General features: G+C 42.6%; 1 protein-coding gene across 1 annotated transcript; it reads right to left on the minus strand.

The window, feature by feature from the left end:
• Positions 1-270: 270 nt before the first annotated feature.
• LOC311281006 (uncharacterized protein) lies at positions 271-16,791 on the minus strand (the record flags this gene model as incomplete). The annotated part of the gene is made up of 7 exons (XM_084393626.1): positions 271-457; positions 6,885-7,024; positions 7,093-7,203; positions 7,280-7,367; positions 14,616-14,701; positions 16,375-16,616; positions 16,704-16,791. Coding segments are annotated over 7 exons (942 nt in total), but the record flags the coding sequence as incomplete, so codon positions are not given.
• Between the last annotated feature and the right edge of the window lie 1,217 nt (positions 16,792-18,008).

The following is an 18,008-nucleotide window of genomic DNA, read 5'->3' on the forward strand; positions in this document are numbered from 1 at the left end:
GCTGAAAAGTATAAAATCATTGTTGATGCCCTAAATAGTCACACTGAGATCATTCCTGGACGCCTAACCATCCTGCCGCCCACAATTTACAGATCACCCCGATGGTACGCCAAGGAGTTCCAAGATGCCATGGCCTTGGTATGAATCAGAGGAAACCCTGACTTCTTCCTCACCTTCACTTGCAACCTGAACTGGCCTGAAATCACAGGATCACTTTTTGAGGGTCAACAGACCAATCAGAGACCAGACATCATTGCTCGAGTATTTCACCTGAAGGTGGAAGCGCTCCTCACAGACCTCCTCAAGCGTGACATCTTGGGACACATTGATGCATATGTGATGGTGAAGGAAACACAAAAGAGGCATCTTCCACACATACACATGCTCATGACCATGGTAGCCCGCGACAAACCCAGGACCGCCAGCGATATTGACCGTGTGGTGTCTGCAGAGATTCCTGACAAAAACACAAATATGGAACTACATCGCATTGTAACATCACACATGATTCACAGTCCAAGAGGACAATGGTACAGTGCCAGCACCTGCATGCTAGACAAAAAGTGCACCAAAGACTATCCCAAACAATTGAGACAGAACACAAGCTTTTCAGACAACTCCTACCCACTGTACTGAAGACAGAAGGAGCACCTGGTTCTCCCATCATCAAGACCATCAGAAGTGGAGTCAATGTACCTGTCAGTAATACATGGGTTGTGCCATACAATCCGTACCTCCTGCTCCGATACAATGCGCATATTAATGTTGAAATTGTGTGCTGTCTCCAGTGTCAAATATCTGTATAAATATTTGGAGAAGGGACCTGATCAGTGCATGGTGAGACTGGATGTGCCTGATGATGAGACCCGTGAGACACTCCGACGTGATGAGGTGACACGTTATGAGTTAGGGCGTTACATCACTGCATCTGAGGGATACTGGCGCATATACGACTTCCCCATTCAGCAGAAACAGCCACCAGTAAAGATGCTTGCAATTCATCTAGAGTAGTGGTTCTCAACGGGGGCGTTCAGAGAACAACGGAAGCAAGATTTTTGAAAGGGGGGCGTTCAGGTGTTAATGGGGGGCGTTCAGATGTTAATGGGGGGCGTTCAGGTGTTAATGGGGGGCGTTCAGGTGTTAATGGGGGGCGTTCAGGTGTTAATGGGGGGCGTTCAGGTGTTAATGGGGGGCGTTCAGGTGTTAATGGGGGGCGTTCACGAGTTCAAATATGTAACGCAAATTTTTGTTCATTTACTTTTATTCATTTTAAGCATTTAGTAGTTGTAATAAACACTTTAAGTGGGCTATTTAAAAAGTGTTAGGACTATGTTTTTGTTAAATTATGTTGTAAAACATATGTGCAGAGTGTGATATCATATTGTGTGTGCACGCGCATCTATGGTGTGCGTGAAAGAATACGTCAGCAGCGCTAAAAAACAACAACATTTGTCCGCAGCCGCTCTAGTCCTGACCGCACGTCCCCGTCAGTGTTGTGGGCACTCGGCAGGTTTTTTGTGTTCATTTCTATTGCATTACGATTGAAAGCAGTATCAATCATGTCAAAAATATGATGTGCAGTCAAGTTCGGGTTATGTGTTTGCTGTGAGTGTTCTTGTGATGTCGCTTGTGATTCGAGGAGTTTTGACGACTTGATATTATTTCTTATTAAAAAGTTTAGAATGTCTAACATTCTAAAATCTTCCAGTTTAATGCGACATGCAGCCTATCGTTACTTTTGCAACGACTCTATTATTTTTCCAGTCATAGACCAGCGCTCAAGCACTGACTAGAATCAGCATTCACAAGCTCAAAAATGTGTTTGGCGCTGACAACAATCCGGTGGTGCCGAGAATCCAGCGCTGACTAGAATCACGCAGCGGAGGAATGGAAAGTTGACAAGCCATTAAAAAGTATTGACTTAAGAAACACTTATATTTTTTCAAATATTTTCAATAAATCATGTTCCCATTCACTCCAGCGACGAATTTTAAAATTGATTAAACTATATTCTATTTATAAGGTAAAACTTTTACATTTTTAGGCATTAACTAATTCAAATCCCTAATGCCAAAATGTTTTCTTTGTTCACCGAGTAATTTACTGTTCAGGCATTATTGTTAAATCACAAGACAGTGAGGAGAAAATGACAATTTGATGGATAATTTAAATATATTCTGCAATCACATTTTGGTAATGTATTCATTCCGCCGTCACATCTGAGCGGAAACACTGCTTGGGTAGTTTCAAGATATAAAAATAATGAATAATACAATAATAATTTAATTGTTCATATGTGTTTATTCTTGTTAGAAGTTTTTTTTTTACTGATTATGAACACAAACCAAATTAATTGTAATTGTATTAATTATACCATTGAAGAAAACAAGCTGATACCAAGGTATTTTAGGCCTACAATTCTAACATAATTTTTCATGAAAAATCATGATTTTTTTTTTTTTTTTTGAAAGTGAGGTTAATGTAAGCAGCTTCTTGCAATACTCTCCTAAATGCGTAATAAAACCTATAAGTGCAAACATTATCGCTTTAATGACCGTCCTTTATTTTTCAGTGCATTTGTTTTACAATATATGGCTATTACTGTCATGGGATTAATATTATAACTATTATTATGCAGTAGTGTAATGTAGACAGACACAACTAAAAGAGGTTTGAATTTTTCTTTGCACACTGAATATGGGTTGGCACTTTTAATTTTGAACTCTCAAAGTGCACCAGATTGATGAATTTAACATTAAAATGCACAAAATCTTCTTACGGTGGGGCATGCCCCCGATCCCCCCTAGAAGGCCTCAGGTCCACTCACCACAGATTTACCAAAATCCTGTGAGAAATACTGGTATTGCTATGTCAATTGCTATGTGGACTCCGCCGCCTGCCACCACACTGACCGCCTTTTTTGAAGCAATGTCTCTTTATCCACACATGCAACACATTGTGTACCCAGATGTGTGTACCCGTTCCAGATGTGGCCAACATGCTTCAAAGACCTCCGACGAGCTGGAGATGTGGTCATGGACACCTATCTGGCAGCTTGCATTGCGCATGGCATTGTTGACAATGACCAAGAAGTAGATTCTGTTATGGAGGAGGCTGCAAATGTGACATTTGGCTCAGCACTGCGTGAGGTATTCGCCAACATGCTAATGTTTGTTCTTAGAGGGGAACACTTGCAGTTCTGGGAAAGGCACTAGCATGTGCTGTGTGAAGATTTCATGCGCAGGGCCGATGTGAATGAGCCAGATGAATTTATTGTGACTCAAGTGCTACTTGACCTTAAGGACTATGTTAAAAGACATGGTTTTACTTTAAATGGGAACTTTGGCCTCCCTGAGCCTGATCCACTTCACGTCCGGAGTCAAATTCCCCGCATCATCCAGCATGAGACTGAGCACAACATAGAGGAACTTCAAACTATCATTACTGACACAGCCTCAATGACGAACAGCAAAAAGTTGTCGATAAAGAGATGGAAAGTGTGGAACAGGGACTTGGAAAAATTATATCCCTTGATGCAAGTGGTGGAACTGGGAAAACATTCATATTGTGCCACATCCTTAACAAAGTGCGTGCACAGGGCAAAGTAGCTCTTGCAACCGCTGCAAGTGGCATGGCAGCTACCCCTAACGGCACAACCCTTCACAGTAGGACTAAATGTCCTCTCATTCTCACAGACGAGTCCACTTGCAGTACGAGTGAACATGACAGCACTGCAACACTTCTTAGAATGACGCATCTCATGGTTGTGGATGAAGTGTCAATGATGGATCGCCGTGCATTAGAAGCAGCAGATCGTACATTCCAGTGGCTCAGAGGTTCAGACAAGCCATTTGGCGGCATCACAATGGTTTTCAGCAGTGACCGGAGGCAAATCCTTACTGTTGTCCCACATGGTAGCCTAACCCAGATCATAGGGAGGTGTTTCAAGAGCTCACACCTATGGAGAAATGTTGAGATTCTTCGTCTAACAGAAAACATGAGGATCACTCAAGCTGCTGGAGATCAACAAACAGAAGCAGATTTTGCCAAATTCCTTTTGAACCTTGGTGAGGGGAAAACTCCTGTGGTTCCAGAAGAGGGTGAATTTGCAATTGAGCTCAATGAATCACTATCAATTTCTGGCGAGAAACTTGAGGACATTGTCAATTGGGTATATAATGACATGACAGTCAACATTTCCAATCCAAAGTGGCTATGTGAACGTGTCATACTGTGCCCAACCAACTCTGAAGTTGACAAAGTGAATGAATCTATGACAAAGAATTTTCCTGGAGAAGAGGATGTTTGCAACAGTGTGGACCAGTGAGACCCTGCTTTGCCATGACAGTGAATAAGTCACAAGGCCAGTCTTTGCAACGTGTTGGTGTCTTCTGCACAAGACACTTCTTCAGTCATGGTCAATTCTACATTGCAGCCAGCAGAGTTGGCAGGTCAAGCAGACTTCCTAATCTTGCTCAAGATGATGTAACAAACAAAAAGCGCCACTTTCTGAGCAATGTTGCCTATAAAGAGGTGCTGACACAATAACAACACGTAATCTTCAAGAACAGCCAGTCTGCACTAACAAAACACACATATCCACTCTAAATATATACTCCAATGCATCATTACGTCAGTATCAGTATTTGCACAAATAAAATGTCACTGAACTTTTGCTGTGTAATTGTAACAATGAGCACTCAAACACAGCAAACCAACAATTACCAAAAACACAGACAAAAACTGATTTTGCACGGCCACTTTGCACTTGTAAAGTTAACATAGTAAATCTGCATCCTAACTCGAGCTAATACATAGCGTTTCGAGACAAAACATGTAATATTAATATTGCAGCCTGCACTGCAAACTGCTGAAGATACGTGCCATCAAAGTCAGGCCACACAAGCCTGATTCAAGACTTGAAACAATATCCCCCATTAGCACATGCAGACACTAAGACATACATTTTTCTATTAAGATATTTAATAGAAATATCTTTCCTGTAGCTCAAACAGTAGAGCGCTGGTGCTTGCAACGCTAAGGTCATGGGTTCAATTCCCAGGGAAAGCAAGAATTGAGAATGTAAATTGTGTACCTTGAAATGCAATGCAAGCCGCTCTGGATAAAAGCATCTGCCAAATGCATAAAAGCTCATAAAAGCTCATAAAAGCTCATAAAAGCTCATAAAAGCTCATAAAAGCATGGTAAAAATAATCAATCGAGCGTCTAACCCGAGTGTTCTGAAGAGACACAGTGGCTTTATGAGCAGATTCACTGCGGTTAACACGTTCAGGTGGCTGTGTGACGCGGGGAACTACATCAGAGTAACGCCGAATACACATGTCCTGGATGAATAACTATTTACAGTTTGGGACAGTTCTTCTGGCACACCTTCTTTAGATCAGAACTGTGATTGACTGCATTGATCATCTGAAACATCATTTAAATCACCGCAGATAGGGTTAGTAGTATGATGATTCAGAGTGTGTTCGATGGTTTATCCTCATACACACAGTGCATTAACAGTGGGAGAGTCTGTGTGTGTTACAGCTGAGGGGCGTTGTTAGGCTCGACGAGGAGTAAAACGCCTCAGCTAAATACACTGTACATCACGCCATCAAGAGGCTTATTGCTTTATAAAACAGTTACTCCATACAAATATTCATTTAATATTTGTTTTATTCATAAAATAAACACCAGCAACAAATGTATAACGTTATAACACATCTATTCCTCCGCCAAGCGATGTAGTTCCAGAGAGGTTGCTAAGCAACACAGCATCACACACCACTCACACACACTGCTCACACACATCACACACCACTCACACACACTGCTCACACACATCACACACCACTCACACACACTGCTCACACACACCACTCACACACACAGCTCACACACATCACACACACAGCTCACACACATCACACACACACTGCTCACACACATCACACACCACTCACACACACTGCTCACACACATCACACACCACTCACACACACTGCTCACACACACCACTCACACACACAGCTCACACACATCACACACACAGCTCACACACATCACACACACACTGCTCACACACATCACACACCACTCACACACACTGCTCACACACATCACACACCACTCACACACACTGCTCACACACATCACACACCACTCACACACACATCACACATCACACACCACTCACACACACTGCTCACACACATCACACATCACACACACACACTGCTCACACACATCACACACCACTCACACACACTGCTCACACACATCACACATCACACACCACTCACACACACAGCTCACACACATCACACACCACTCACACACACTGCTCACACACATCACACACCACTCACACACATCACACACCACTCACACACACTGCTCACACACATCACACACCACTCACACACACTGCTCACTCACACACACAGTAATAATAGAAAACTCTCTTCTTTATTTTGGCTTATAGTAAATCGTGATAGGACCGTGATTTGTATGGAATAATGACATGAGTGTATCGTTACACCCCTATTTATAGTACTTTTTTTATTATTTTATCTAGGAAAATGATATTATGATAATTATAGTTTTATCGCCCAGCCCTGAGAACTGCTGTCAGAACTACTCGACTAACCTGATTAGCTCATGTGTGTCTTTGTTCTGTGGTATTTATTTGTGCTTTTGCTTGTAGTTTGTAGACACGGGTCAACAACAAGAAGTATTTTATTTATTTATTACGTTTATGTTGAGATGTTACGGATGGCCCTGGTCAGATGCTGAGTTCAGAGGTCAGGTGACCAGAGGCTACAGAGTCTGATCTCGTGAGTGTTTCTGCAGGCTGTGTGTGAGGGAGACAGCGGGGTCACCTGTAGAAGCGCAGGGCGATCTCGGGCTGGTCTGTGTAGAAGTGGTTGCTGCCGATACAGGCGATGGCCTCCACGTGTGTGTTGTCCTGCTTCAGGACCTCTTTATAGTACTCAGTGGCCGAGATCACGTTATTCATTTCCTGGAGGACACAGTTAGACAGATCAAGCCGAAGCTCACCCAGCGAAGGGAAGATGAAGACACAGATACCTCATGTATGCGTGCGATCCCCGTGAGCAGCGTGACCTCGGCGGGGAAGTGATCCAAGCCCTGCTTAAACACATTCAGGGCCGTGATGGGCTGATCCAGACGCTGGTACACCTGCACACACACACACACACACACTCTTACTGGTCTTACTGGGACACAGGCACTGGAGCTGCAGCATTGACCTCACCTTGGCCAGGTAGAGGTATGAGTCCACGAACTCCTGCTGAGCGAGCGCGGACCGGAACTGCTTCTCTGCCTCACGGTGCAAGCCCAGTCTACAAACACACACACACACACACACACTTCAAACTAAATCTCTTAATGCAGGTCACAATGATCCACACACTTCTGTAAAACAGGCTGCGTTTACACACAGAGAATCCGATCTTTTACTCGCATCTGACACAGATCGGGATTAGTTGTAATCCGCACGAGATCCGATATTCCCGCATCTGATCTGATCCACTTCTAAATGTGGTTTTAAATCAGATCCGTATCCGATATCTGGACATCCGGCCTCTAAATACTCATATCCGCTTCCCTTTGAGCTCAAGCCACCACACAGGACACGTTTGCTCACACAGAGCTCTGTAATGTTGTATAATGGTGGTTAACCCATTCTTCCCCTGAGGCTATTGTGAATATGCCCGGGTATAATGTATTTAGAAAGGACAGAACTAACGGGAGGGGTGGGGGAGTAATAATGTATGTTAGAAATACTCTGAAATGCACAATGTTTGAATGGCCAAATGAAGTTGTATTGGAATGTGTAGGTGTTGATATATCACTTTCTGCAACAATGTCTTTTGTTATAGTGTGTATATATAGAAAGCCCACAGCGAAAAACTATTTTTATGAACAACTTAAACTTGTCCTCAATCACTGTGATAAAACCAAGGAAATTATTTTAATGGGTGATTTTAATATTAACTGGAATGTAAAGAGGGAACGAACAACTCTTAAACAAATTACTGACTATTTTAATTTAACACAAATGATAAAAACACCAACCAGAATAACAAGCCACTCAGAAACTCTAATAGATCTGTTATTCACAAATCATGCTGAGAGGATTGGTAAAACATACAACCTCATTACCGGGCTTTCTGACCATAATATTGTATTTGTCTCCCGAAAATTAAGTAAAAAGCGATTTAACTCATTTAAATGTAATAACCATTTTAATTTTATCCCAAAACATCTTAATATTCTTCTAAATGAAGTAAATTGGTCTGAATTGTTTTCTGATAATGATATTGAAAACAATTCCCAGATGCTTAATGCTAAAATTGCGGATGTTATGGAACCTTTTATAAAAAGAGGAAAAGGTAAAAAAAAGGGAAATCATTTACCCTGGCTTAATAATCAATGCAAAATACTTATTAAAGAAAGAGACATATTACTTAAAGTGTTCTTAAAATCTGGACTACTGATAGGCAAAGATTTACTTCAATGAGAAATAAAACAACTCATACCTTACGTAAAGCCAAGGCAAATTTCTTCATGGATGTTAATAAAAGTGCTAATGGCAATGGTAAACTAATATGGCAAAATATTAATAAATTAACTGGAAAGCAAAATAAAATAGATAATGATAGATTGGAAATAAAAGTTAACAGCAAGCTTATAAATAATCCAAAAGAATTAGCAACTGAATTCAATAATTTCTTTATTAATTCGGTCAATGAAATAACACAAATGTTTAGTTCCTCAGAGATAGCTCGTAAGCCTATTGATCCTGGACAGCCGGTTTTTAGGTTAGAGCAGATAACTGATGTGGAAGTATCTAACATTAATAAGTCTATGAAACCCTCAAAGGCCAAAGATGCATATGGCCTTGACACACATTTTTTAAAATTACACAGGGATGCGCTAGTGTGCCCAATAACACATTTGATCAATCTATCAATTAAAATGGCAGTTGTTCCATCAGGATGGAAGGTGGCTATAGTCTCACCCATTTTTAAATCAGGCGACAAAACCAATATTTCTAATTATGGCCCCATCAGCATCCTCCCTGCTGTATCTAAGGCTGCAGAAAAGTGGATCGCCAAGCTGCTGAATAACCATCTCAGCCGTGGTCCTTCTCTTCTGCATCCCATACTGAGACGGCAAACTGTGTCTTTATAGAAACAGTGAAATCGTTGCTTGATAAAACCACATGTGTTGGTGCAGTCTTTTTGGATTTAAAGAAGGCGTTCGATACTGTAGATCATCGAGCCCTTCTGTCTAAACTGACTCACTTCAACTTTGCAGAAGATGCTTTAGTTTGGTTTCAATCTTACTTGTCCAACAGAAGACAATCTGTGAGTGTTGGTAGCACTAAGTCACCTCACCTTGAATGTTCAGCAGGGGTCCCACAAGGCTCAATTTTGGGACCAGTATTGTTCTCTGTTTATATAAATGATCTGCCAAACATTTGTGAAAAAGTCCATTTTCAAATGTATGCTGATGATGCGGTCATTTTTACATCTGCTAAAAGCACACAGGAAGCATCATATATCCTCACATCAGCATTGGAGAATATACAGTAATGGCTGCTTAAATCTTGCCTACTATTGAACAAAAAGAAAACTGTTGCTATGTTCTTTACAAAAAAACCCATAAAACTAGAGCGGTCCAATGTGTTCCTGGGGGAAGTGGCACTTGATATTGTAGAGGAGTTCAAGTACCTCGGGGTAACACTGGACTCAACACTTTCATTTAAAAAAACACATCAAACTTACAGCGAACAGAATTAAATTCAATCTACATAATTTTAAACAAATTAGACCATCAATGACAATTAATTCCGCTAAAATGTTCTTACATTCAATGATATTTTCGCCCATAGATTATTGCATCACTACCTGGTCACTTACTGGAAACACAATTTTAAAACCCATAGAAAAGTTATTTAAAAAATCTATAAAAATACTTGATCAAAAACCTCTGTCATACCATCAGTGTAATATTTTAGAAAAATATAATTTGCTCAATTTTGAAAATTTTATTAATTTTAAATATAGCTGTTTAATTTATAAAGTTTTTCATGGATTAGCCCCACCTTCACTATCTCTATTTATCAAACCAAGGTCTGACAGAGGTCGTTGTACCAGAGCTTCATTTAGAGGAGACATAGAAATCCCACATAGGAAAACTAACTTTGGTCAAACTGTTTTATCTGTCAAAGGGGGTCATTTTTGGAATAGCATTCCAACAATTACTAGAGAATGTCCCACTTACTGCACATTCAAAAAGCATCTTAAACAATTTATTAAAATTTCACAATTATGTACTCATTTTAAATAATTGTATTGATATAACGTAATCTGCCTGATTGTGTGCTAATGTGTTTTGTGCTTGATATTGTACTGTCATTCTTTTAAATTGTATTATCTTGTATAATGTTATTTTCCTGCCTCGGGACTACAGGTGAAAATTAGCATTTATGCTATAACCTGGCTCATTTACAGTCTACAGAAATGTTTGATTGTCCATTAATGTGCACTGTCCCGAATAAAAAAATAAAATAAAAATAAAATAAATAAAATAAAAAAAATAAAAAAATAAAAAAAATAAAAAAAATAATGAGTCGTCTCTGTGTGCGCTCGCTCACTGCTGTATACTGAGGAGGAACTTTATGGGCCCTATCTTGCACCCAGCGCAATTGACTTTGTACAGCGACGCATGTATCATTCCTATTTTGCACCCGCGCACAGCGGACTTTTCCCTCCACAGACGCACGTCGGTTAACTAAGAAATACACTTGTGCTCTCGGGGCGGTTCAGCGCAAAGAGGAGGCGTGTTCCGGCGCAAACGTTCCCTCATGCTATTTTACAGGTTTAGAAAACAATTCCGCCACTGACCAGGAAAAACTAGTTTAAAGTCAGTGGCGTGTTGCGCATGTTATTCATATGCTATTTTAAGAGCGCATGCTTGGCCTTAATCAATGTAGCGTGAGCACAACTCGCATACACTCTCTCATCTACACAGAAGCAGCAGTTTTCATTTTTGCAAATCATACATTATTACGAAAGATAAATAGATCGATAGATAGATAGATAGATAGATAGATAGATAGATAGATAGATAGATAAATAGATAGATAGATAGATAGATAGATAGATAGTTTATTATAAAAGCATACATCTAGCTTACACATTTACCCAAATTATCATACGCCTGTTTAACCGAAGTTAATTTGGGTGTGTTTCTCCATCCCCAACCGCCCTGACGGGAACGTCGGTCTCCTCGGCTGTGAACCGCTCCTCGCGTACGCCTGGCAAATCCGCCGTTATAATAGGAATCCGCTTTAGAACAAACGCGCCTGCTCTTAAAGGGATACTCCACTTTTTTCGGAAATAAGCTCATTTTACATCTCCCCCAGAGTTAAACAGATGAGTTTTACCGTTTTAGAATCCATTCAGCCGAACTCCGGGTCTGACGGTACCACTTTTAGCATAGCTTAGCACAGATCATTGATTCTGATGAGTCCAGTAGCATTTCTTTCAAAATGACCAAAGAGTTTCAATATTTTTCCTATTTAAAACTTGACTCTTCTGTAGTTAAACCGTGTACTAAGATCGACGGAAAATGAAAAGTTGCGATTTTCTAAGCCTATATGGCTAGGAACTACTCTCATTCCAGCGTAATAATCAAGGAACTGTGTGGCTGTACCATGGGTGCAGCAGGCGTAATGATATGACGCAGCGCCTGAAAATAGTCCCCAGCTCGGTAACTTCTTCCAACGTGACCGGGACTAAGTTTGTCTAACCTATTAGACCTATTTTCAGGCGCTGCGTCATATCATTACGCCTGCTGCACTCATGGTACAGCCGCACAGTTCCTTGATTATTACGCCGGAATGAGAGTATAGTTCCTAGTCATATAGGCTTAGAAAATCGCAACTTTTCATTTTCCGTCGATCTTAGTACACGGTTTAACTACAGAAGAGTCAAGGTTTAAATAGGAAAAATATTGAAACTCTTTGGTCATTTTGAAAGAAATGCTACTGGACTCATCAGAATCAATGATCTGTGCTAAGCTATGCTAAAAGTGGTACCGTCAGACCCGGAGTTCGGCTGAATGGATTCTAAAACGGTAAAACTCAACTGTTTAACTCTGGGGGAGTTGTAAAATGAGCTTATTTCCGAAAAAAGTGGAGTATCCCTTTAAAGGGAATGTGAGATGACGCTCTGATTGGTTTATTTCACGTTACGCCCAAACCACACCTATGAATAATGAAGCTACTTCAGACCAACCCCTTTTAGATTTGCGCCTGGAGCAAGAGTCATTTATCCCGCCGGGAAAATAGCAACAGCGCCAAGACCCGCCCACAAAGTTACTTGCGCTTTGACACTTGCGTTTCAGATCGTTAAAATAGGGCCCTACATCCATCTTTGCTCACACAGAGCTCTGTAATGTTGTATAATGAGGCGTCTCTGTGTGCGCTCGCTCACTGCTGTATACTGAGGAGGAACTTTACATCCATCTTTGCGAACACAGGAACACTCCGGATCTGGTGAACCTCTGTCCGTGACATCACTACTGAAACCTACACTATATTCCTCAGAGCTCTAGATCTGCGCTGTAGATAAACAGAACTTCCTCCTGGACTATACATCTGTTCCTCGTGACGGCTGTTATCGTGTCCACGCTGGCAAATAATCATGACCACCTGACATGAATTTTATACATAATTTTAATAGCACGACCACCGAAAATCATTTTGGGCGGGAATGAATGTAAACACAGATTTGGATCTCAGTCCTGTGAATGTGCACAAGCGGAGCCGTTATAAAGACGTGATCTGTGCTTCCAGACTGCAGTGTGAACGCAGGCCTCCATGCTAACACACACACCGTGTGAACGCAGGCCTCCATGCTAACATACACACCGTGTGAACGCAGGCCTCCATGCTAACACACACACCGTGTGAACGCAGGCCTCCATGCTAACATACACACAGTGTGAACGCAGGCCTCCATGCTAACACACACACCGTGTGAATGCAGGCCTCCATGCTAACATACACACCGTGTGAACGCAGGCCTCCATGCTAACATACACACCGTGTGAACGCAGGCCTCCATGCTAACATACACACCGTGTGAACGCAGGCCTCCATGCTAACATACACACAGTGTGAACGCAGGCCTCCATGCTAACATACACACCGTGTGAACGCAGGCCTCCATGCTAACACACACACCGTGTGAACGCAGGCCTCCATGCTAACATACACACCGTGTGAACGCAGGCCTCCATGCTAACACACACACCGTGTGAACGCAGGCCTCCATGCTAACATACACACCGTGTGAACGCAGGCCTCCATGCTAACACACACACCGTGTGAACGCAGGCCTCCATGCTAACATACACACCGTGTGAACGCAGGCCTCCATGCTAACACACACACCGTGTGAATGCAGGCCTCCATGCTAACATACACACAGTGTGAACGCAGGCCTCCATGCTAACACACACACCGTGTGAATGCAGGCCTCCATGCTAACATACACACAGTGTGAACGCAGGCCTCCATGCTAACACACACACCGTGTGAACGCAGGCCTCCATGCTAACATACACACCGTGTGAACGCAGGCCTCCATGCTAACACACACACCGTGTGAACGCAGGCCTCCATGCTAACATACACACCGTGTGATAGCATGCCTCCATGCTAACATACACACCGTGTGAACGCAGGCCTCCATGCTAACACACAAAGCGTGTGAACGCAGGCCTCCATGCTAACATACACACCGTGTGAACGCAGGCCTCCATGCTAACACACACACCGTGTGAACGCAGGCCTCCATGCTAACACACACAGCGTGTGAACGCAGGCCTCCATGCTAACATACACACCGTGTGAACGCAGGCCTCCATGCTAACACACACACCGTGTGAACGCAGGCCTCCATGCTAACATACACACCGTGTGAACGCAGGCCTCCATGCTAACACACACACCGTGTGAACGCAGGCCTCCATGCTTACATACACACCGTGTGAACGCAGGCCTCCATGCTAACACACACACCGTGTGAACGCAGGCCTCCATGCTAACATACACACCGTGTGAACGCATGCCTCCATGCTAACATACACACAGTGTGAACGCAGGCCTCCATGCTAACATACACACCGTGTGAACGCATGCCTCCATGCTAACACACACACCGTGTGAACGCAGGCCTCCATGCTTACATACACACCGTGTGAACGCAGGCCTCCATGCTAACACACACACCGTGTGAACGCAGGCCTCCATGCTAACATACACACCGTGTGATAGCATGCCTCCATGCTAACATACACACAGTGTGAACGCAGGCCTCCATGCTAACATACACACCGTGTGAACGCAGGCCTCCATGCTAACATACACACCATGTGAACGCATGCCTCCATGCTAACACACACACCGTGTGAACGCAGGCCTCCATGCTAACACACACACCGTGTGAACGCAGGCCTCCATGCTAACATACACACCGTGTGAACGCAGTCGTTGTGCCGCTGACTCTGACCTGTAATAGCACTTCCCCAGCTGGACCTTCCACCACCAGTCCCTGAACTGAGCGTGCTCCGTGGCCACCGCCGCCAGATCCAGCGCCTGCACAGCGGGAGAGGAGGCGTTACTGTCCGACACACACACACACACACACACACACACAGACGACAGCTGCTACACAACATCACAGACACACAGACGACAGCTGCTACACAACATCACAGACACACAGACGACAGCTGCTACACAACATCACAGACACACTGACGACAGCTGCTACACAACATCACAGACACACAGACGACAGCTGCTACACAACATCACAGACACACAGACGACAGCTGCTACACAACATCACAGACACACACACGACAGCTGCTACACAACATCACACACACACAGACGACAGCTGCTACACAACATCACACACACACAGACGACAGCTGCTACACAACATCACAGACACACACACGACAGCTGCTACACAACATCACAGACACACACACGACAGCTGCTACACAACATCACAGACACACACATGACAGCTGCTACACAACATCACACACACACAGACGACAGCTGCTACACAACATCACACACACACAGACGACAGCTGCTACACAACATCACAGACACACTGACGACAGCTGCTACACAACATCACAGACACACAGACGACAGCTGCTACACAACATCACAGACACACACACGACAGCTGCTACACAACATCACAGACACACAGACGACAGCTGCTACACAACATCACAGACACACACACGACAGCTGCTACACAACATCACAGACACACAGACGACAGCTGCTACACAACATCACAGACACACACACGACAGCTGCTACACAACATCACAGACACACAGACGACAGCTGCTACACAACATCACAGACACACAGACGACAGCTGTTACACAACCAATTTTCTGCTATGTCGAATTTTGTCCAAAACCTACTTTTGCGAACTAGTCCCTGGTTTTTCGCCCGATCGGAACCAAACCAGTCTAGGACAATTCTCTGGACTCTCTAGATCAATAATTATCGAAAAAAAGTTGAACTTTGGCATTTGGATTGCTGTAATAGGGTCATTTATAAAATGGGCGTGGCAAAATGCAATCAAAAGCCTATAAATCCTAAACAAAAACTCAGAACTTCACAAAAATTGGTGAGCATATGTGACATACCATCATTAACACGCATGCAAAATTTTATGGAGATTGGACCAAAGGTGGCGCTATAACTGTTAAAAAGCTTTAAAACCATATATTTCCTATGGTCTTTTTCATCTATTATGTCAGTAGTTACATGCTTGCTAAATATATCTTAATAACTTTTGATGCTTTTATGCTTAAAGGCCTTAAAGGCCTTAATTGCTTGAACCCCGATAAATGCTGCTTGCAGCTTTAATTTTATTGATAATTTTATTGATAGATTATAAAGTTTTTACTGTAAAAGAGACTACTGTCACATCAAATAAGCTTTTGTTTGCCAATTTCTGCTCATATGTTAAATATATAGTATGTGATGTTTTGTCAAAAACAAAGTAGGTATATTGAATTATCAACTAAGATTATCAACTAGTGTTTGTTCCAATATTCAACTAATTCATTAACTAATGAATCCTTAACTTTGAAATACATATGATAGAATGTATACTTTTATTTAAAGGTGCTCTAAGTGATGTTGTGACGTGTGATGTGAGGTGACATCACTTCTTGCTGACATTCAAAGTATTGTCAAACAAAACGGAGGCTAGCTAGAACCTCTCTTGGGATCAGCGCTCTCTGCAGCTGGCTTGGGATCAGCGCTCTCTGCAGCTGGCTTGGGATCAGCGCTCTCTGCAGCTGTGGGCACAGGACTTGAGGACATGACAGGTTTGGCAGGAATTTCAAGAATTTTGGCAGCAACGACGACAGGCATCTCTTGACGAGCTGATACAGACCGGAGGAGTGCTTCTGCAGCTGCGTCGGCCGCAGCTTTCTCTGAAGCTGACTCAGAGACAGTGCTACTGGCAGCAGACTCAGGAACAGCCTTCACTGCTGCAGGCTCAGGAACAGTCCTCTCAGTAGCAGCCTCAGGGACAACTCTCTACAGTGCAGACTGGGGAACTGCGCTCTCTGCAGCGGGTTCAGGAACAGTTTTTCCTGCAGCAGAGGGGACTCTACCTCGATGGAGGTCATCGAGTCTCGATCACAACATTGTGATGGTCATGTTCCCGCAATGGGAATATGACGCATCCACGAATGCTGCCTGAGCGTGATTTAGATCTTGTTGGAACACGCCGTAACACCAACACCGCTGAAGAGTTGCTAGTCTCGTATTTCAGCTTAGACAGCTTTGCAGTGGAGAAAAGTGAAGTAACACTTGGCTCCGAAGCAGAAACATAATACAAGATTGCACGCGCAGCTCCTTATATACCCACGAGGTGAGGCGGAGTTGCGCTATGCAAATTCCACAGACCCATGGCATTGTTTTGCCATTGGCTTGTTTTGTAGAACTCGAAGGTAATAGGCTTCTAAGCGAAACCACCATTTCATCAGTCACTGACGTCACTCGTAGTGGCTGACTGAAAGGTAACTAGACACTTAACACAATCGAATGATGTATAACACGCCGACCCCAGAGGGTTAATGACACAAACAGAAGCAAGTTTATTATATTAAGGCCTAATGCATGGATCTTATATCATTTCTGTTATGTATTCACGATTTTGTGTAACTTGTGCTTTATATTTTAGCTTTTAGGTTGCGTTCTGCCCTGTTTTGTTCCTGTTTCCTGTTTTGTAGTCCTTTTGTAGTTTTTCTTGTTGATTAGTTCCCTGATTGTTTCCAGGTTTGTTTTGTTAGTCTATTAGCCCTTGTGTATTAAGCCCCAGTTTTTCCTGTGTTCCTGGTCAGGTCATGTTCTTGTATGGCTGTTTATTTGGTTCTCATTTCAGTTTTGTTCCCTGGTGTTTTTGTTATTATTTGTATTTAGAATCTTAATTTCATCCAGTTCTTCCTCGTTTAAAAAAAAAATTTCACAGTCATTACAGTTACACAGACGATGATTACACAAATATTCATCAAGACAGATATTTTGAAATAATTCTGTGAGTATCTAACTGTTCAAGCGCAATACGTCGCTAAAGAGAACTGAATTCAGGATTGCATGGTGTCTGAGAGAGGCGTCTTTCTCTGCACAAGCTTCGGGTGTGTGTCAATCAGCGTGAGTAATGTATTGAGATCCTTTCTGTGGCTTATTGCACTTAATAACTTTGTTTAACAAAGCACGTTTCACACTTTATTTTCTCATTCATGTATGTTCTTTCTGTGAAAACCAATATCGAAACATCAGATGAAGTTCTTTGCTTATGAAGGATATACGCAACTTTATATTTTATTAATATAGCCTATAA

Source organism: Rutilus rutilus (assembly GCF_951802725.1).
Source record: "Rutilus rutilus genome assembly, chromosome: 21".
NCBI classification, from domain to species: Eukaryota; Metazoa; Chordata; class Actinopteri; order Cypriniformes; family Leuciscidae; genus Rutilus; species Rutilus rutilus.